Genomic DNA, 23303 nt, shown 5'->3' with positions numbered 1-23303 from the left:
TATTGAGTCAGTGTGAAGCAATGGAAATAGCCACAAGCATTGAGAGCTCTTTTTTGTTTAAAATATCACCAGGTTCAATCATTACTGGGATTTGAGGTCTGTTATCATCCAATTTTTAAATTCTCAGCCTTTTCAGTTTTTTTACACACATGTTTTTTACAGATTACACCTGTGTGACAGCATGGACTTTCAGCTACTAGTTTGTTTGAATTTGAATCACTTAGGTGTAGCCTACCTGTAAAGACACACATGGTGTGCGGGAAAATTTATTGCAGCTTTTAGTCACAACCAATTGAACTACAGTGAACCTAAGCCAACAATGGAAGTTCTAATTGGGCCTAAGCTGTACCAATGTGCACTGGTAACCCACACCATTCAGAGCCAGCTGCAGTGATTCACTGGGCTTGACACCGTAGGTGAGATTCACTTATTCCCTAGAAATGGTCTAACATGTTAGGCTGACCATTCATAAAGGAACTCTTCTTCCTGCTGCCCCAAATCCATTATCATTATTTATTATTTGTATTGCAGTAGCGCATGGGAGTCCTCATCAAGGAGCAGAACCCCATAGTGCTAGATGCTGTAAACACAGAATAACCCCCCACAGAGATACAATCTAAATATAAAACAAGAGACAGCAGGTGGAGACAGACAGATGGGAGAGTACAAGGAAACAATGAGACAACATTGGTCAGCATGATAGGTTGTGATCTCAGCACCCCAGAAGCTTAACTGTTGTCATGGTTTTGTAGGCATCTTGGAAAGGGAGTTTTCAGCAGAGTTCAGAAGGAGGATAACGAGATAGCTTGGCAGATATCTAAGGTGAGCTCCTCCCAACTGTGAGGGGCAACAAGAAAGCAAGAAGAGAAGCAGGAAAGAACAGAGGTGCTTCTTTGAAAATTTCACAAATGGACAATGGAGGCTGGCATCATTTTCCAATTGGAGGCAGGAGCCAATGTCTTGATAGTGAATAAGAGATGACAGTAGGGTGGGGATAGACCAGGAAGGGCCTTGAAAATGAAGCAAGTAGCTCATGTTTGATGCGATAGAGGATGGGGAGCTAGTGGGGGGATTCAAAAAGAAATGTGACATGGTCAAAGCAACAGTCTAGAAAAATGATCTTTGCAGCATCATTCTGAATGGATATGAGTACAGCAAAATTGCGTTTGTCAAGGCCAGAGAAAAGGAGGTTGCGATAACTGAGATGCGAGATGTTGAGAGCCTGGGCGACAGGTTTAGCTGTGTGGATAGAGAGGAAAGGCCACATTTTAGGGCTTGTCTGCACATGGAGTTATTCAATACCAGGGACTGCTATTCTTAAATAACTCTGTGTGGACACTCTTATAAGGGTGCCTTGATCCTTTTAGCTTAATATACTTGAAAGTGGGCTAAATAGCTAAACTCCCTTTGTGCTTAAGACCTGTTATGCAGAAAGAATTGGTGAGATTTAGACATAGCCTGGATGTGAGGGGTCCCAGTTGAAGATGATGCCTCGGTTATGGGCCTCAGTGACAGGCAGGAGTGTGGAGTGGCCCACAGCGACTGAGAAAGGTGGTGGAGGGAAGATTAAGAGCTCTGTGGTGCTATATATATGCATATATCACATATGTGAAGGTGATATCCATGTGAAATATTTCTCTCACTTTCATTCTATGGCCCAGGGATTTATTGTAACATTCCAAACTCCTGAGCAACTCAAACAGCTGCTGTTTATTCCCCTTCAACTCCCACCCCCAATATGAAATTTTCCATCAGAATTACACAGCCCAAGATCTAGGAAGGCAAGATTCAGTCCTGCATCAATAATAACTTTTCTATATAGAAAATGTCTGATATTGCCTTCCAAAGTGTCCAGATTTTATTTCATCAGAGGAGTAGGGAGAGAAACTGTAGAGCAGTTAAATACAAGTGTATTACTGTGGGTACAAAACATGGTTTTGCACAGTAAGTTAGAGTACTCAAAAGATGCTGTGCCCCTCACACCTAACTAGTCCATTGTGTTAGCAGTATCATCCATGTTCATCTTGTTGCAGGACACAGGTCTCACCAGCTTCTCCTGCTATTTAAGATGACTTCAGTGACTGTCCATCCTGCAAATATGTACATATTGTCATACAAAGAAAAAGGCAACGTTTTGAAACTTCTTATTAGAATTCCAATATTGCCAGTATCCGTATACTGTATTATTTCTGGAATTACAATGACCATTTATCAATTGGCATCCCTGTTTTCCATGTGGTAACTGACAAACAGATAGCAGACAGCAGACCACCAAACCCACGTATCGTTACACTATAGGTCTCAGTTTGTTCCATTGACTGACCAAATCATGAATATATATTTTAAGTACCCAAACTTATTAACTGTATAATGCGTGCTCCATAACTGCCATGTTTATTGCTTTCTAAATACTTCATACATTATATACATTTATTTCATTTATATTTAAAATAAAACATAAAAGCATTTATAAACTACCAATGTGGTGGTATCTGAGTCCATTTTATGTGTCTTCGATTTAAAGTAAAAATATTTCCCAAATGCAGGAAGAATATAATCATGATCCCACACAGCATCATAACTTTAAGAAGAATAATGAAAATCTTGCTAGTAGAGTAAATACTAGGGCCACACGGGTGAAAAGCAATGTGGTGCGTCTTGCAGTTTACTGAATATAACGGGGCTTGGATTTAGATATACTTCTGGCAGAAGTGAATTTTTCAGAGATGATTATGTTGACTCTCTCAAATTAACTAAAGAGTCTGGGAGAAATGCAGTGTGGTAGGATAGAGGGAGTGATAGTTTCTGAGGTAACTGGGCCTTCACTCATTTAGGACTATAATTATATTGTATAATATATGATGTACATGCTATATGTTCCTAATACACTATATAATCATATGTGAGTATATTTTTATTGAAGTTTTTTTACAGGACCCATGGGCCTGATCGAAAACCCAGTGAAGTCAATGGAAAGTCTTTCATTGACCTATTTATTTAAACAAAGAATAAATCCAAGTCTCTTGAAGCTCTTGCCATAAATTACAAAAACAAAATTAAATCACCTGCAAAACACCAAACTCCTATTCACCCCACAATTCTGATTTCCCTCAAAAACCAACCTCTGCAGCAGCCAGTGTAAACAGACACATTTCAGCATGCTCTGAAGATCCATAGAAAGGCTGTGTTAGACTGGGGGAAGCCTGTTCCGCAGCCAAGTGCTCCTTACAGAAATGCTCTACTGACTGCTCTCCACCCCCCATTGTAAATCACAGGCCTCCAGTGTGGGTGCCTTGCTGATCACAACTGTAACAATATGGTTTTAGATCAGGTCCTACATGAATGGGAGTGATAAATTTTAAAAAACGCATTGGCTTACTGTAGTATATCATCTTTTTTTCTGTATAAGGTATGGTTTTTAATACCACAGATGGCAAAGTCATGGATGAATTATGATTATACATTTAATGTGTCAAAAGTAGAAGTTATATCTCACGGTTACTACTTTCATATAATTTAGGCTACATCAAATATGGGGACTGCAATGATTGATTTTTCAAATTTTAGAAATGCTTTACTCTATATACGTATGTTTGGGTTTGGCATACAGCACAACTGGGATTTTTTTTCCTGTCAAAAAGCTTCACTGCTGGCGGGGATTTTTTTGTTTTGTTTTTTTAACGCAAAATACGGAATTTTGGAATTGGCTAACTCCGGTGGTAATACTGAGTATTAGTATTATAAGATTTGTTATAGCGTCAGATGTGTGGAATGTGATCTGTGCCTATTGAAGGTTCCTCCATATTGGGGAAATCTTTAGCTTAGGGAAGCCAACTAATTTATGACCCTTTTGTGCCTCCAGAATAGTGCAAAGGGGCAGTATCGTGGGAGACAATAAAGCCTCTCGTTCACATTAAGCTTGCAGAGTCATGCTTTTCTAATTTTTACCAAACCTTTTTGATTGCTTAGCACCACTCAATGGAAGCTAGTGGACCATTTGACAAGACATACACAGAGCTCGATTACACAGCCCTTCTTTGGGGCTGGTGTGGAGCAGCACTACCGGTGGGATGCTCCCGGAGGAATTGTACATCAGCAGGGCAGAATTACTCCACGAGTTCCCCAATGTTATGCTCCCGGCTTGTGGGCGTGGAGAGGTTAGGGAGAGAGGGGTGTTAATGGTCTTTGTAATCCTTGCCCTAGCCCTCCTCTTTTATTAATTTATTATTTTGAGGCACTGAGGAGCCCCAAGGGGAGCAGGGTAAATCGTTTAGAGCCCCCTGACTATTCTTACAGGTGAACCTCCTGTGTAACACAGTAAGGGCCAGGCACAATCTGTCCAGTAGTAAATATATCACTGATCCTTCTTGCCAAATGATCCATAAAGAGGCTAGAATGATGAAAAGTATAGAGAAGTGATTAAATGTCTTCAGTGGCAACCCATAGAAATTGTACCCTTTTCTCCCTCATCCCTCCTGAAAAATATTATTTTGCTTCCAAGCAGGGCAAATGCAAGAATTGTGAATTTTAGAAAGATGAAAGGTGATTGCAAAAACTCCCATTGACATCAATGGGAGCAGAATCAAGCCCTATAACTTAGACGTGATTGGAACAACATAAAATGCAGGCTAATAGCAATAACATTAAAACACTGAATGTACTAAGGATATTAGATTAGGAAGGAGAGATTTCAATTTACTGTAACAAAGAGCCATCGTCTTGTTCTCAGTGTTAGAATAGCAGAATTTCTTAAAGCAATGCCCATGGTGATGTTTTATGCCACATGTGAATGGAAGATAACTCGTCTCTGTGGCACTTAAAATATGATGAGAGGAAAACTCAAACCATTAATTCCCGTGAGTTACATTTTTCAATTATGTTTGATACACATATGGTTGTTACAGTACTAACAGTGCCCCTTGTTGCTGGGGTAGTTTTAGGCCTTGCTTCTTTGTGGTTGCCCATGCTTGACAGGATATGCAGAAGCATGATTCACTGCAGAGAGTTATGAAGACAGATTTCAGTGCCGTGAATTATCATTTTTTCTGCAGTAACATTACTATTTAGATATGAAAAGTAATATATCATGATAAAGGTCTTATGATGTACTCTTCTGTTGTTCTGGTAAATCAGGAAGAAAATCAATTTAGGCACTTCTGTACTGGCCTCAGCTATGGTAAATCAATTTACCTTTTCATTTAAAAGATGTAATGTTTATTTCATTTAGAAACTGGATTGCATTTAGTGACATTTACATTATAAGCATAATATAATATGTAAAACAATAAAGGGCAAACAAACATTGTTTCCAGTGATGGAGATGCAAAAATTAACAATCCTGCTCTGTTTTTGTATAGCTGAATGCTGTCGTCATGTTTCAAGGTTACATGATTGAAACATGCAGGACAAGAGTATAGATTTGCTTTATGTTATGTACATTGGATTTTAAGCATGCAAAATGAAAGCCACTGACTGTGTTCCTTTTTGAGCCTTCCTACAGTAAAATGCAAAGGGTTTGCACACTTCTGGTTTTGCTGCTCTAATTATGTGATTTTTTTTCCATTTTATAGTGAGTTTTATAATGAAATACCATCAAATACATAGTGCAAAGAAGACTGATCACAAAGTTAAACAAAAAATTCAATATAATTATATTTATGTAAAAAAGACAAAAGACAATATATTTTCGATAAATATTTTTTCTGTCAGTTGAAATAATATAGGTTACATATTAAATCAGAAAATTGTCATTTTAATATAACAGCTAGGTTGTTAATGTAGATTTTTGTGTTTTGATGCTATTATTTTATTTGGTTTCTGTGGTTCTCATAACAGATAAAAAGAAAGATGTTTGAAATCATAAAATATATTTATAACACAAATTCTAGTTCTGTGAGTAATGAAATAATGATGAATTAGGCTACATACCCACTCACTGACCTGAGAATAATAACCCCAAAATAGACCTTTTTAAGTATAGTTAATACTCCTCCTATATCGTAAATAAAAGACAGAAAGAAATGGGAAAAGTTAGCTTTGGTAGCATTAATATGCAGGCATGTTTGTTGTACTGCAGGGTTGCATATATTTAATTTGTTGACCTGGCACCCAGTTTTGCAAACCTCTACTGATATTAATAGTCCTGTTGAAGCTCCCTGTGTGATCTATGTGCAAAAATTGTTGTTTATATCAATTGATTCTGTAAATTCTCTTTACTTATCTACATATAAAACCTTTATATTCATTAGTTATACTTAGAAATCATGACTGTAGTCTACAGTTGCAATTTTTTGAGGGAGAAAACATGAGTTATCAGTGCAAGTTATCCCTATCTGTTTTATGTTAGACCTTATATAATTTTTTATCCCTGTGTCAGCAATGGAAATTAAGCACATTTTCTGATAGCCAGCTGGGCTTTTGATTTAGTAGGATTGATATTCCAGCCTATTTTGTTCTCTAATCGGATAAATAAAGATATAAATCAACCAAGAAGTTAATATCTATGACATTTTTAAAAAAATCCAAGTTTTGATACAGAAGAAAGTGTTTTAATTGTTTCTCAGCACAGTTAAGTATGTCACCCACCATGAGAATTGTTAAACATCTCTAAATAAAGAAGTATTGCGACTACAAATCTTCATGAGATTATAACTCTTTATAAATGAAAATTAAATAAACATCAAATAAAGAGACTTACTCTGATTCCTTTGGGAACAAATCAAGCTACAAAACAAGAAACAGTTAGTGACGTAATATTGAAACACCAGGGAAAATATAATTGTTGATCAATAAAATAAACTCTGATGTAGTTAAAGAGAGTTTCTAACTAGACGTCCCTTTCACAAGAGAAAATTAATTTTAATATTATGAAAAACAGTTGCAAAACTAAAAAAGAAAAGTTTAAAAGGCAATCTAGCAAAGTCAATATCTGGCAAATCAGATATATTTATGAATGATTATACTGATCTGTAGTTACACAGTATAGCTCGGGGTGGGCAAACTTTTTGGCCTGAGGACCACATCTAGATGGGGAAATTGCATGCGGGACCATGAATGTAGGGCTGGGGCAGGGGGTTGGGGTGCAGGATGGAGTGAGGGGTGTGGGAGGGGGTGGAAAGTGCAGGAAGGGGCTCAGGGCAAGGGGCTGGGGCAGAGCAAGGGTGCGGAGTGTAAGAGGGGGCTCAGGGCAGTGGTGCAGGTGTGCGGGGGGGGCTTAAGGGGTTGGGGTGCAGGGAGGGGTGCAGAGTTTGGGAGGGGGCTCAGGGCAGCGGATTGGGGTGCAGGCAGAGCGCTCAAGGTAGGAAGTTGGGGTGTGGGGTGCAGGAGGGGTTCGGGGTGCGAGCTCCGGCCCGGCACCGCTTACCTGGAGCGGCACCGGCATGGCAGCAGCGCGCACCGGGGCCAGGGCAGCCTGCCTGCCTGCCCTGGCCCTGGCCCCACGCTGTGCCGCTCCAGGAAGCGGCCGGCACCATGTCCCTGCGGCCCATGGGGGATGAGGCCAGAGAGCTGAGCATGCTGTCCTTGTCTGTGGGTACCTTTCCCGAAGCTCCCATTGACCACAGTGCCCCGTTCCTGGCCAATGGGAGTTTCGGGGGAGGTACCCACAGGCAAGAACTGCGGGTGGAGCCCTCTTCCCCCCTTCCCCAGGGGCCTCAGGGACGTGGTGCCTTCTGCTTTCTGGAGTGGCGCGGGGCCCACGGCGCCACCACGGTGGCAATTCCACTGGCCAGATCCAAAGCCCTGAGGGGACAGATCCAGCCCACGGGCCATAGTTTGCCCACCCCTGGTGTAGCTGGATCAACCATAAAAAAATGTGACTTAGAAAACTCCAGTAAGTGTAGTTTACTTTTTGGCCCGAGGGCCACATCTGGGTATGGAAATTATATGGCTGGTTATGAATGCTCCCAGCTAATGGGAGCTGCGGGGGCAGCACGCGGAGCCTCCTGGCTGCCCCTATGCATAGGAGCCAGAAGAGGGACATGCTATTGTTTCCAGGAGCTGCACAGAGCTGTGGTACACACGCGTGGAGCAGCCCCTAACCCCACGGAGTGGCTCTCGACCCCGCTCCCCACTGGAGTGTGGGAGCGGGGCAAGCCCCAGATACCACTCCCCAGCACAAGCTTGAGGGCCGCATTAAATCGGCTGGCGGGTCGGATGTGGCCAGTGAGCCGTAGTTTTCCCCCTCTTGTTCTAGACATTCTGTGCCTGAGGGGCTTCTGCAGATCCCTAAAAAAAAAATGTAAATGTGCGGTTAAGGCCAAATCCCCGGGGCAGGGCAGGCAGAGATATCTCAGGGGGTCCATTCCTCTTCCAGCACCATTACCCTAGAGACATAGGGAGGAGGAGTCTGCAGTCCTGGGATCACAGAGTGGCTGGGATCTTGACATACAAGATCACCCTCTCTCTGTTCTAAAGCTCCTGCAGTACTTTGGGAAAACGCTGTGACTGCATGGAGATGCAGGCTTACCTGTGAATTTCCTTGTTTTTTTGCAAAAAGAAAAGGAGTACTTGTGGCACCTTAGAGACTAACCAATTTATTTGAGCATAAGCTTTCGTGAGCTACAGCTTCGTGTATGCGATGAAGTGAGCTGTAGCTCACGAAAGCTTATGCTCAAATAAATTGGTTAGTCTGTAAGGTGCCACAAGTACTCCTTTTCTTTTTGCGAATACAGACTAACACGGCTGCTACTCTGAAACTTGTTTTTTTGGATTGAATTTCAATCTGAATGCCCTTTTAATATCATGCTTTGTATTAGCACTATCTATCTCACTATTTTTAGAAACTGAAAAAAGATTATAAAGTGCATCTCAAAAGGAAGCAAGAGAAATACTTCTCCTGCTCTTCTGAATGAGTATTGAGAGTGACTACAAATGTGTAGCACTTAAACGGAAGGCACTGTACAGTGTCCAATATGACTTTAATTATTCTTATCCTGTTAAGTGCCTATAGATATTTCAAAAGCCCAGCAAGAAAGACTATAAAAATATAATGAAGTCTTCAAATTATACAGGTATAAAAGCTAAGCATATGGCTGTTTGCTAGAAGATATGTTAATAGTGATATAGCATATGGGTACCCATATGGGAAAGAATTGCCCTGGCAGTGCTTTGGAGATTAGACTAATATATCACTACTAAGCAGCTGTAAAACACAGTTCCTTGGTCACCTGTTGATTGTTATTGGTAGTTATGCAAGGTGCTTTTCTATAGCTGCAAGGTAGAATGTAGACCAGATATTTGTGAAGACAGAAATTATATATTTATAAAATATCGTGTATTGGAATAGAGTCACAAAATGTCTAAGTTGCAAGTCAATAATAATGTGCTTTTCTGCATTAAAGAATACATTTTTCTTGCTTTTATTAAAACACTGTATAGAATTTCAGTAGTGACTCCATAACTTTATATTTCTTAATGTGACTCATGAAGCATTTTCTCTTATTTTGTGTCTTCGGTACAGAAATTTGGGATGCTCCTCCCTGTGTTCACAATTGACAGGCAGCAGGACCTGTCATGTAACAGAATTTTTCCTGCCTTATTTGTGCTCATTCTTTCTCCTGTTGTGACTTTTTGACCCCAGTTTTTTCATGGAAACAGTAGCATCAGGAAGTACTCAAGTACTTTCTTCTGTATACAAACCTGCATTTTTACAGGCATGCTTAAGTGTGAGCATGTGGATTTCCTTTACATTCAACTATGGCAGCATCAGTATGGAATTTCCTGAGCTTTTGCCCCCAGGGATAGGGGTTTGGGGGGCTAATGTTTATTGTTGTTTGTTCATTTATTATTTGGTATAGCATTAGGAGTATGTTTTACAGACCCTGAAGAGCTTACAACAAGATATATTCGTTCTTATCCATGCCTGGGGAAAAATGAATACCTGCAGGAAATTCACTGGCTCCACCACCTGGCACTCTGACTAATCTGCAGTTTTAATGGGATTAAGGGAATGCTGAGGCAATCTTATGTATAACTCTATTACAGCAACCTTCTTCCTGTACTGCACCTTAATTCTTTGCTGAAGAACATATCAGAGTTCTGTCTTTTCATGACTTTTCAGAAAGTATCACAGAGTTAAACTCCAGGGCTATTGTAAATAAAATACTGATCAATAGGTGTTAATCATTTCCAGTCAGCTTAAAAGAGAAAATACCATACAGTTTCTTAGTAAACAAATATTTAATACCCACAGAAAACATTGTAAATAGTATAAAATATTGTAAATAGTATTTGCAATATGAATAACTTTTAAACTGATATGCAGTAGATCAACTAGTGTTCCTTACACAGATTTCCCCACTTTGTTGCCATTACGTTTATTCGCATGTAAGGTTCCAACATAACATTTACACACATATAAACACATTCCCCTTTGATCTTCTCTTGGAGATGATTTCTTGGTCTTTATGGAGTGGCCATAATATGTAGTGTGCGTCACTTGGACTCTTTAGAGCTTGAGCAGAAAGGCAGCATTTCAGTCCTTTCAAAATACTTCAGAACCCTGTCACCAAACAATCTGGGGATCTCTAGTAGCATTCAAGACATTGGGTTAATAGTTCACTGGTCCTCAGTTGCTGGTGAAAGAAATATGTACCCTGTATCCAAAGTGGTACGTATATTGGGACCCAGCCCTCACAGCAGACTCATCTCCACATCTTGTATGGATCAGCTAGTAAGTCCACAGGACTGCCTTTAACTCCTATATTTATAACCTCTTCCCCCTGTGATTTATGTTTCCTTCTTGGTTACATCAGTTTGTAGTAGTGAAAATCACCTTACACATGGTATATCAACAGCCATCCCCACTCCTTGTTTTACAAACAAACACTAATAGATTTTCTTTGGAGGTCTTTTTTTCTACAGGTGTAACTAATTAAATCTTATGATATTACAGCCTAGGGTGATATGGTTGCAGGCTATACTCAATCCAATATTAAAGACTAATACAGAAAACCCAAGGTTCTTTCACGGTAACCTTTCTGGATGTCACCATGTCGTCCTTGAGCCCACTTTTTCCCACCTTTACTGCTAAATTGAGCACCTGGTTTCAGTCATTCACACATAACAGCCCTTAAGATGTCTCATTCCAAGCAGTGTCCTGACATATCAATATAAATTTAAAAACTGCAACTTCAGAACAGCCTTCTAGTAGATCAAAGATATTCTTCCTAGAATAAATGAGAAGCAGAAATGTAACAAAATACTCATCAGTAAGCAAATTTTGAGTATGTCCCAAATAAAGCCACAAAAAACAACGTGAATGCAAGATTCATGCTAGAAAAAAATTGCTGTTAAAGAGATGTAAAACATGTGATGGAGATGGCACATTACTTCAATAGATATACTTATCCTTTTGAGCCCTGGTCTACACTACGAGTTTAGGTCAAATTTAGCAGTGTTAGATCAATTTAACCCTGCTCCCGTCCACACGACGAAGCCATTTTTGTCGACTTAAAGGGCTCTTAAAATTGATTTCTGTACTCCTCCCCAGCGAGGGGATTAGCACTTGAAATCGACATCACCGGGTCGAATTTGGGGTAGTATGGATGCAATTCGATGGTATTGGCCTCCGGGAGCTATCCCAGAGTGCTCCATTGTGGCCGCTCTGGACAGCACTTTCAACTCAGATGCACTAGCCAGGTACACAGGAAAAGCACCAGGAACTTTTTAATTTAATTTCCTGTTTGGCCAGCATGGCGAGGTCATCAGCAGAGGTGATCATGCAGAGCTCATCAGCACAGGTGACCATGGAGTCCCAGAGTCACAAAAGAGCTCCAGCATGGACCAAACGGGAGGTACCGGCTCTGATTGCTGTATGGGGAGATGAATCCATGCTATCAGAACTCCGTTCCAAAAGATGAAATGCCAAAATATTTGAAAAAATCTCCAAGGGCATGAAGGACAGAGAGTATAACAGGGACCCACAGCAGTGCCGCATGAAACTTAAGGAGCTCAGGCAAGCCTACCAAAAATCCAAAGAGGCAAACGGCCGCTCCGGGTCAGACCCCCAGATATGCTGCTTCTATGATGAGCTGCATGCAATTCTAGGTGGTGCCCCTACCACTACCCCAACCATGTACATGGACTCCTGCAAGGGGGGAGTCTCACACAACAGGGATGAGGATTTTGGGGACGAGGAAGATGAGGAGGAGGAGGATGAAACCATTCTCCCCGACAGCCAGGAACTATTTATTACCCTGGAACCAATACCTTCCCAACCCTCCCAAGGCGGGCTCCCGGACCTTGAAGGCAGAGAAAGCACCTCTGGTGAGTGTACCTTTGTAAACATAATACATGAGGTTTAAAAGCAAGTGTGTTTAATGATTAATTTGCCCTGAAGACTTGGGATGCATTCGCGGCCAGTACAACTACTGGAAAAGTCTGTTAACATGTCCAGGGATTGAGCAGAAATCCTCCAGGGACATCTCAATGAAGCTCTCCTGGAGGTACTCCCGAAGCCTTTGCAAAATGTTTCTGGGGAGGGCAGCCTTATTCCGTCCTCCATGGTAGGACACTTTACCATGCCAGTCCAGTAGCACATAGTCTGGAATCATTGCATAACAAAGCATGGCAGTGTATGTTCCCGGTGTTTGCTGGCATTTAAGCAACATCTGTTCTTTATCTCTCTGTGTTATCCTCAGGAGAGTGATATCATTCATGGTCACCTGGTTGAAATAGGGGAATTTTATTAAGGGGACATTCAGAGGTGGCTGTTCCTGCTGGGTTGTTTGCCTGTGGCTGAGAAGAAACCATCCCCGCTGTTAGCCACGCGGTAGTGGGAGGGGTGAAGAGATGATCCCAGAGAATTGAGGTGGGGGGCACGCCACCTTTTACCAAAAGCACATGTGCTTTGTAATGTTAACAGCTTGGTTCACTGTGAAAGAGTCTACCCATTTTTCTCTAAAATGTGTCTTTTTAAATACTACTCTCCCTTTTTCTCCTCCCACAGCTGCAAATGTTTCAACACTCCCCCTATCATCTCCATCCCAGAGGCTAGCACAGATAAGAAGGCAAAAAAAAAACACACTTGCGATGAAATGTTCTCTGAGCTCATGCAGTCCTCCCGCACTGAAAGAGCTCAGCAGAATGCGTGGAGGCAGACAATGGCAGAGTCCAGGAAAGCACAAAATGAACGCGAGGACAGATGGCTGGAGCAACAGCAGAGGTGGCGGCAGCGTGATGACAGGAGGCAGGATTCAATGATGAGGCTACTGGAGGATCAAACTGATATGCTCCGGCATATGGTTGAGCTGCAGGAAAGGCAGCAGGAGCACAGACCGCCGCTGCAGCCCCTGTGTAACCAACTGCCCTCTTCCCCAAGTTCCATAGCCTCCTCACCCAAACGCCCAAGAATGCGGGGGGGGGGAGGGGGCCTCCAGACACCCAACCACTCCACCCCAGAGGACTGACCAAGCAACAGAAGGCTGGCATTCAATAAGTTTGGAAGTGCAGTGTGGACCTGTCCTTCCCTCCTCCACCACCCCACCCAGTGCTTCACACCTCCCCCACCCCTCCTGGGCTACCTTGGCAGTTATTCCCCTATTTGTGTGATAAATTAATAAAGAATATATGAATTTGAAACAACAATGACTTTATTGCCTCTGCAAGTGATGATCAAAGGGGGAGGTCAGTTGGCTTACAGAGAAGTAGAGTGAACCAAGGGGGCAGGTTTTCATCAAGGAGAAACAAACAGAACTGTCACACCATAGCCTAGCCAGTCATGAAACTGGCTTTCAAAGCTTCTCTGATGCACAGCTCACCCTGCTGTGCTCTTCTAACCGCCCTGGTGTCTGGCTGCACGTAATTAGCGGCCAGGTGATTTGCCTCAACCTCCCACTCTGCCATAAACGTCTCCTCCTTACTCTCACAGATATTGTGGAGCACACAGCCAGCAGTAATAACAATGGGAGTATTGTTTTGCTGAGGTCTAACCGAATCAGTAAACTGTGCCAATGCGCTTTTAAACATCCAAATGCACATTCTACCACCATTCTGCACTTGCTCAGCCTATAGTTGAACAGCTCCTGACTACTGTTCAGTGTGCCTCTATATGGCTTCATGAGCCAGGACATTAAGGGGTAGGCTGGGTCCCCAAGGATAACTATAGGCATTTCAACGTCTCCAATGGTTATTTTCTGGTCTGGAAAGTAAGTCTCTTCCTGCAGCTTTTCAAACAGACAAGAGTTCCTGAAGATGCAAGCATCATGTACCTTTCCCAGCCATCCCACGTTGATGTTGGTGAAACGTCCCTTGTGATCCACCAGTACTTGCAGTACCATTGAAAAGTACCCCTTTCGGTTTATGTACTGGCTGCCAAGGTGGTCCGGTCCCAAGATAGGAATATGCGTTCCATCTATCGCCCCACCACAGTTAGGGAATCCCATTGCAGCAGAGCCATCCACTATGACCTGCACATTTCCCAGAGGCACTACCCTTGATAGCAGTAGCTCAGTGATTGTGTTGGCTACTTGGATCACAGCAGCCCCCATAGTAGATTTGCCCACTCCAAATTGATTCCTGACTGACCGGTAGCTGTCTGGCATTGCAAGCTTCCACAGGGCTATTGCCACTCGCTTGTGAACTGTGAGGACTGCTCTCATCTTGGTATTCCTGTTCAGGGTAGGGGAAAGCAAGTCACAGAGTTCCATGAAAGTGCCCTTACGCATGCAAAAGTTTCGCAGCCACTAGGAATCATCCCAGACCCGCAGCACTATGTGGTCCCACCAGTCTGTGCTTGTTTCCCGGGCCCAGAATCGGCATTCCACGGCATGAGCCTGCCCCATTGCCACCAGGATGTCCAAATTGCCGGGGCCCGTACTTTGAGAGAAGTCTGTGTCCATGTCCTTATCAATTTTGTCATCGTGCTGCCATCACCTCCTCGCCTGGTTTCGCAGGTTCTGGTTCTGAACATACTGCAGGATTATGCACAAGGTGTTTACAATACTCATAACTGCCATGGTGATCTGAGCAGACTCCAGGCTTGCCGTGGTATGGTGTCTGCAGGAAAGCAGAGTTGCAGCGGAAGTGGTGGCTGATGACGGATGCAACAAGAATAGATATTTATAGAGAACAACGAGAGGACCTGTGAGGTGGATTCATAAGAACAGGAGAGCAGAGTTGCAGCGGAAGCAGGAGCCCATGACAGCCAACATGGAGAAATTCGCTATCAAGACAAGAGCAGGAGAGCAGAGTTGCAGCGGAAGTGGTAGCTGATGACGGATGCAACGAGAATAGATATTTATAGAAAACAACGAGAGGACCTGTGAGGTGGATTCATAAGAGCAGGAGAGCAGAGTTGCAGCGGAAGCAGGAGCCCATGACAGCCAACATGGAGAAATTCGCTATCAAGACAAAAGCAGGAGAGCAGAGTTGCAGCAGAAGTGGTGGTTTGATGACAACGGTTAGCAGTCCTGCTGCACCGTCTGCTGAAAGCAATATGGCGTCTGCACGGAAAAAAGGTGCGAAACAATTGTCTGCCATTGCTTTCACGGAGGGAGAGGCGACTGATGACATGTACCCAAAACCACCCGCGACAATGTTTTTGCCCCATCAGGCATTGGGAGCTTAACCCAGTATTCCAATGGGTGGCGGAGACTGCAGGAACTGTGGGTTAGTTACCCACAGTGCAATGCTCCAAAAGTCAACACTAACCACGGTACTGTGGATGCACTCCGCCAACTTGATGCGCTTAGTGGGGGCACAAACAATCGACTGTATAAAATTGCTTCCTAAAAAATCGACTTCTGTAAATTTGACCTAATTTCATAGTGTAGACATACCCTTAGATAATCCCTCTCTTTTGAAAGGCAGTAAGCCTGTGAAAGATTTCATTAGATATTTGTTGGAATGCATTGTTAGCGAATGTCAGTTTTTAACTCCACGGTCTTTATTAAAACAAAACATCCAAATAGTATGCATGGAAATATGGGGAGGAAAGATTTTTTTTAAAAAAAAGGATGCATAAATGTTCTCCATTTCATATAAGTATCAGTAATTGTTTACATATCAAAGTAATAGAAAATTAATGATCAATAGATAATTCTTGGAGTTTCTTAAACCTGCCTGCCCTTGGTGAGCCCCTGCAATTACCTAGCAATTTTTAAAATTCTATAATAATACCTCAGTGTGGAAAAAGCACTCATTAAAAATAATGTTTTAGAAACATTTAGAAACTGAATTTCTGTACACTTCTAATTTGATAAACTGCCTATATACTAAACTTTTAAGCTTGCGAAAGGATCAGTGAAGTTGTCTGCATTTACAGTACTGTCCCTCATACTGGTTGATATAGTCAGTAGCCCACAGCATTAACCCTAACTACATGATCTCCTGACAATTTGACAATAATTTAGCCTCTAGCAAAAACACTGGGAAGAGTATAATAGCACGAATATTTCAGAATTTCAAAAGGTTGCTTGGTGAAAAATCATTTAAAATAGCTGCCCGCTGTCTCTCCTCCAGGAAAACAATTGGAGATATGTGTTTTAATCTTACTAAATCAGAAAATCAGACCAACTTAAACTGTAAAATGTTTTTATAGACTTTTGTTATGCCTTTTTATTTTCTGTTGCAGTAAAATTCAACAACTCCAAATTTCTTTCAGAAATGAATTTTTTATTTTACTGGAGTTATTTCTTTCTTCCTTATAAAAGCTGAAGTGCAATACAATATCTGGTTCAATTTGGAACATATTATTAAGTTAAGTTTCTCTTAAGGCTTCAATTTTAGGTGTATTCAGCCACTAGCCTAATGGCACATTTGCTATGAAGTTTTAAGGTCTAGAAAAGCTAAGTTCAGACATTAGGCTAGCAAAGACTGAGAAAATTGCTGGGGTGATGATCCCAGGTGCCCAGGGAGGGATACAAACCTACACCACGGTAACAATGTCTTAGCTGATACATCTAGTGGAATTGTGGTCAGAAAGGCAAAGAGACATTTAAGTACTTTTTCAGCTGGAGTCATGGAATTGTGCTATGAGACTAGTAAACTTTATGAAGAGGAAAAAGAAGCTGCCAAATCAAAAAGAAACAAACACCTAGAAAGTCAGCAAAAGCAGCTGAAGTGGAAAATATGGCTAAACCAGCTGCCCTCTGAGTTAGTTTAGTGACTACTCTGGGATTCTCGCTCCCCAGTTAATGGAAATTAGAAATTACCTATTGTGGTTACCCTGTGTATTCTGGGTGTTGCATGCTGCTTTAAAATCTTAAATGGGCAAATGTATACACATTAAAATCAATCCTGACCGTGTGGCTGCCAGGGATGTTGTGTTCCCAGAGCTTCCTCAAAAGAATCTGAGAGTGGGTAACTTTTTTATAGTCCTGTATAGGGTGAGAGGTTCATGTTACAATGTGGTATACCATGGGCCAGCCCTGGCTATAGAGTTGGCTTTGGAATAAGTAAAGTGTGAAGGAATGGGTAAAAATTCCCAGGATGATTGCATTGAAAGATAAGAGAAACATCCTTTTGTGGAGGACCCGTTAACACTGTCTCTGTAAAAGGTACTTCTGCTCTGAGAAGTAATTTTGTAAAAATGGCATTATGGAGTTCTACTTGTATTGGGTCTCAATGATTTATTTCCATGCTAGATTTCCTCAGTCTACAAATAAAAAAAATGGTGTGTTTTTTTCTGCCAGCCCTGCAAAGTCTTCTGGGATCTGAAAGTTAAGCTGGGTTCTTCCAGGCTTGTGGAGCAAGCCTTCTTCAGGCAAAATGCTGTACTTGCCTTCAGTGGGGCTGCACAAGAGTAAGCGAAGGAAAAGTTTGTTTTGATACAGTGGGACTGTAGTTGGAACTTAAGCCATGCCTATCTGAAAAAAAAAAGTTACACTGCTTTATCTGAATTATTTTTGAATCAATCCAATTAAATGGGGCGAATCGCTCATTAGATATTTTTAAACCATTTAACCCTCATTTAATATGTTTTAGGGCTTGTCTTCACCATTGTAGCTGCACCACTATATTGCTTTAGTGAAGACACTCCTATGCTGGCGGGAGAGCTTCTTCTATCGGTGTAGTTAATCCACCTCCCTGAGAAACGGTAGCTGTGTTGAAGGGAGAAGCTCTCCCATCGACATAGCACTGTCTATATGGAGGGTTAGCTCAGTATAGCTATGTCGCTCAGGGATGTGGATTTTTCACACCTGTGAGCAACACACTTATACCGATATAGGTGTGTAGTGTAGACCTGGTCTTAGGTGGAGTTAGTAAATTACTGAATAAAGCTAAACTAATTTAAGTGAGGGCTTAATTGGTCTAAGTGGATTTACATTAAAGGTTTGCACTGGTTTAACTACATTAAACCAGTGCAAATTTTCTCCTATAGGCACAAGCTTAGTTAAATAATTTGGTTCATGTATGAACCAGAAAAGAATCCCGCTTGGGTGCTGTCAGAAGTGAAAAGCAGTAAAACTTACTTTTGTCGATTGAAGTAAGTGAAATATGTGTTTGAATACACACTTGTGGACCCAGATTCTCCTGAGTTGCTGAACTGTGCTTAGCACAAGCTTGTTGGGGGGTGGGAGTGGGGATAATAGGTGGTGGCATTAATCTGCTTTTGGAGATCCCTAACATTTTTTAAAAAACAGTTACATTTTAGAAAAAAGAGAGGTTAACATGTTTTAAGATAATGTTAAACCTATATTGGAGACTGTTGGTCACTTCACTGTTGGTTTGACTCCAGTGGAGCAGTTTGGCTCCACTGAACCTGCACTGCCAGGAGAAGAGCGAGCATCAGCTTAATGTCAGAGGTACTGCACAGCCATGGGGCTTCCCCATGAATAGCCCTCCCTTCCCACAGATTCTCTGGGATTCTCATAGTTTCTGGATGTCCCATAAAGTTCACTTTTTGTCAGGGAAAACCCAACAGCCCCCCAAATTAATGATTCTGGGGACCCGTGCAAGGAGATTCTCACAGGGGTTTTCCTCCCTCAAGCTTCCTCCCATAAAAGGGGTTAATCAAGCAGTCTTTCCAATCTCCTTTAATCACCACTGGCTCAAGTCTCCCCTTTTGCATAGCTAGACTCAAATAAGAACATTCTTTGCTTTTGTTATCAAAATAGAGCAGCAATCTGTTACATCTGAAATCGTAAGAATCATATTTCCCCCTAACCTTCTACTGCCATTCCAAACTTCCATTATGATAGTTTTTCTCAATGTATATTGAATTCTCTGCAGTACATTCTAATTCAGGAGTCCCATAAGATTTGGGATAGATTTGTTATCCAATTGTTTCTGCTTGTTCAGCCCAATGTAACTTTCAGATCATTGTCCATAGTAATATTTTACAATAATTTTTCTTTATTTGGTCCTTGCTGATTTCTGTACTGTGTTCTGTTGAAACCACTATGGTCATAGACTCGAATAGACCATCCAAGGAAGCCAGTGGGTCTTGCAACTTTACAATCTGCCTAGCATGATTGGAAATATTCCTCAGCTGATCCCGTTGATGCATGAGACATCAGATTCTGTTTCTTAACTGTTATTCTGAGTCCGACAGTTTGTCCTGAAGGTATGGTCCACATTTTTTGCACTAGCCAGGATGTTTGTCCCAAATATCCAGCAGCTGCTTAAAGAAACCTGTATCAAGTGTCAGTCCAAAGCAAGAATTACTTCATGCTGCTCAAAAAGTGCACTCTATATGCATCTGCCTGATTCATTTGCATTATAGTAAAAGACACCCTCAAAATTTGTGTTTCTTTACAGGATGGACCTGCATAAAATTGGAAGATAAACCTATCTGATTGAAACACTCAAACTAGTTAATTCACTTGTGCTTTTAGGAAGAACTATCCAGCACATAATTTATGTCAAATACACAAAGCTGTGGCTGACAGGAATGAGGGACTATAAAATGATTTGATATACACTTTCTGAACTCCCATCATTCTCAGAAAAGAAATAGAAAGATAAGCCGTTTAGGAACAAAGTATCTAAAGGCCCTGGGTATTGTGTCTTTTTAGCCTTCACAGTGTTCAGTACTGACAGTTGAGTTTCTTTTCACCACTGATATGGCAAGACTCTTTGAGGTACTGTATATTAGAAATTTCACCTTTCATTGCCTTGTATTATTTGCCCTCCATTGAACTATGTGCAGAAAGGTAGACTGTAAAAGGCAGTGCATAACAAGGCAAGATCCGAATTATTCAGTCCAGCAAAACTAAAGAGATTCTGTGGTTTCTGCACATAACTGAATTTTGCCAGCGCAAGAAGCCCTCTGGAGATGTTGGTAGGAAAAAAAATTAGAGGACTTTTTTTGAAATGCCACATTTGAAACCAGCACCTGTATGCAGTTATAATAATTAGTGTAATTGGAAGGAGGCATGCAACTTAATGAAGTATGAAATGCCATGGTCATTTTAAAATTAGGAGTACATTGAACTACAATGCTTTCTGCTCTTCTTGTAGAAATCAGATATTGAATAAACAGTCAGCCTGTTAGTGAGAAGAGATCCATTTTCTGAAAATATGAACTTTCCATCCAACTGCTGTAGTCTTGTTGATCAACAGAGATGAAATTATTTTGTAAAGATATTCCATCCTTTAGCCTCTGACTCTTAAATTCATGTGTAAATATTAATACTTGTTAAAGAAATAAAATTGTTGCAAGATGAAACTACAGTATCTGAAGCCCAAAGATAAAATGCAATAGTAAGAATAAACCTTTTAAAAATCAGTTAAACTTGCTGCTTCCCAAAGCAAATTATACAACATAATTGTCTTATGTGAATAAAGGTTTAAATGAATAAACGTTTTAGAACCAGGAGTGGAACGGATTGCTACTGTATACTTACTTTCCTGCAAAGCTAGTGAAAGGATTGCATTTCATTTCCCTTTTTAATCTTAATGAAAAGCTACTCCCTAGAGTTTGAACATGCTCCATAGGTGTCCTATTTTCCCATTATTTGCCTCTACATGCTTCTCCTCTTCACCAGACTTTATGATACATCCAGGTTTCCTACACCAGTGGTCAAAGAGAAACAATATTTTCTCACACTTATTATTATTTAGAATCTCTTTTGTTATGGATGAGAGAGAGTGTGTCCAAGGGATGCTTTTCCCAGGACAGCACTAACGGTTTTTTAAATGGCCTCTGCAGGCAATCGGAACCTCACATCTCTGAGAGTGACACATGCAACCCTGAAATACTTTCTTTTCTACACTTAAATGCCACAGAAGGTCAGTAAAAAAATAAGTAGGTGGAAAAAAGTATAATTCATGCTGCTACATGGAAAGAGTGATAACACTTGCAAAACAGCAATGCTCAGCTTTGAAGAAAAAAGCAGTATTTTGTAATTCCTGCCATGCTTTTGGGGCTTTCTGTGGAAAAACTTGATATGTCAGCACGTTGAAATTAAACATGCAGAAGAAAATGATGTGATAGTAAATAAGGAATCATGAAGAGCTATGAAAAATGTTTAGTAACCTGAGCATAATTCATGGAAATGAAATATGATATGAAGGTTTTAGCATATATAAGAGAGGTAGCTTGACTAGTGACTAGCTGAAATGGTGGCAAGTTGGAACCTGCAGTTTCTTCCTGACTCTGGCCAAACCACTTAACATCTTCATTTCTCCAGTTAAAAATGGAGATAAGTCACCTTTGTAAACTGCTTTGAAATCCATGGATGAAAGACATTACATAAAAAACCAACCCTGCAAGCCCTTATTACTCAGTCAGTTATTATTCTAATTAAACATTTATATTAGAGTAGCATTCAAAGGCCCCAATCAAGATTGTGGTCACATCGTGGTGGGTGCTGTGCTAATACAGATAAAGAGACAGTCCCTGCTGCTGAGAGCTTACAATTTTAAAAGACACAAGAACAGATGAGGGGTGGTATATGTTGATGTAACATAGGCAAATGAACATGGTGAGGACTGACACAATATAATTAGTTTTATGTTTTATTGTTGGTCTTCTTTTGTGGGTAGAGGTAAAATGAGGGGGTATGGCAGAAGTAGGGGAATAAATAAGAAAAATGGGAACAAGAAAGGAAGTAGTGTGCATTTTAGTGGGACTAATTGGATGAGTAAAAGCTTTCAGGATCAGGCTCAAAGTACCAGATACTATCATTTATGTATTATATTTACAAATTAAAAACAGGGAGTAATTTTTCCTGTATGAGAATGTGTTTCTGTAACTCCTAGACTATCTCTGTCGTATACTGTAAGTGTACGAGGATACTCAGTTATACACGTCAGTGAACTTCAGAAGATGGTGCACTCAATGAAAACATGGCAAAACAATCATACTTGATAAACACTTCATTTCATGAGGAGTAGGGTACTCAGATATCATACGCAACACCTGAAATAATCACATCAAAATATTATTGTAGCTTTTAATTTTGCTTTTATAATATTTAAGGGGAAACTGCATTTTATAGTAAGTTGACATTTATCTCATGTTTTTGAAGGATCATTTTCTTTTAAAGAACTTTGTGGAATAGCATCTTGTGGGTTTTGTCTGCGATATCATGTTATAAGAGGGAAAAGAACAGTGCTAAGGTTGGTAATACTATAGACCAACACCACAAATCTGGCATATCTTTCTTATTTTTGTTGACAAAGAAGATGTTATTCATCCTTTTCTTCTCTCCCCCACTCCCAAAATAAGAACCTGATCCTGCTGTCATTAGACAAAATTGAATCTATGGAACTGGCTTTTGGAGCAGAATTGGGCCCCAACACAGCCGTATATTTGTAAAACAATTTTCAAAACTCCATGCCAGTAATTCATCAATCCAGACCAACCCTGTAATAAAACAGTATGAACACAAAGCAGAAGGAAATCAACTTCATTTTTCAGTCTTTGACATTTTATTACTATGGTATGAATGTAACTAAAAGGACTTCTTGTAGCATAGCACTTCAATATAGTTACCCTGTGATCAGCTCTATGGCCAAAGGGGCCTTTTCAACAGTTATATTTTTCATTCATTTCATTGAAGCTGTCATGCAGCTAATACAGGGGACATTGTAGACAGCTGCTATCCACAGGGCCCCGGGCTGGAACCTGGTACAGAGGGTGGGCCCGGGTTCCCCCCATCCCCCCAACTCCTGATCGTCCACAGGAGGAGTTGACCTGGTCTGTGAGAAACACCAGAAGGGAAGGTCTAATTTGGAAAGGGATCTGGCCTGTCCCCGACCCACTAGGTGGGACACAAAAACTGCGGGGATTGTTCTCCATTTCCCCTATGCTGGCCAGTGATTAGGTTAGCTGAGTGAATGGCAGGTTTGAGCCTCTAGCAGAAGCAGACAAACTGAGGGCTGCCATGAACCTCTGAGGCGAGTAAATCCACCAA

The 23303-nt window shown here is 41.1% G+C and overlaps 1 protein-coding gene across 5 annotated transcripts in view; it reads left to right on the top strand.

The window, feature by feature from the left end:
* The window catches only part of FBXL17 (F-box and leucine rich repeat protein 17), a 475047-nt gene that overhangs the window by 388736 nt on the left and 63008 nt on the right, over nt 1–23303 (top strand). The window contains exon 8 of one of the 5 annotated variants that reach the window (XM_037903339.2): nt 19702–20660. The exons of 2 other annotated variants lie outside the window; for them this stretch is intronic. In XM_037903339.2, coding sequence (XP_037759267.1) covers nt 19702–19739 — 38 coding nt within the window. In that variant the 3' untranslated portion in view covers nt 19740–20660. Of the gene's footprint in view, nt 1–2033; nt 2258–9460; nt 11460–19701; nt 20661–23303 lie in introns of those variants that run through there. 2 more of the 5 variants (XM_037903340.2, XM_037903336.2) reach the window with 2 other exon arrangements.

The sequence above is a fragment of the Chelonia mydas genome, chromosome 5 (assembly GCF_015237465.2).
Source record: "Chelonia mydas isolate rCheMyd1 chromosome 5, rCheMyd1.pri.v2, whole genome shotgun sequence".
NCBI lineage: Eukaryota > Metazoa > Chordata > Testudines > Cheloniidae > Chelonia > Chelonia mydas.
The sequence above is the reverse complement of the archived record's forward strand: the minus strand, read 5'-3'. Positions and strand labels throughout refer to the sequence as shown.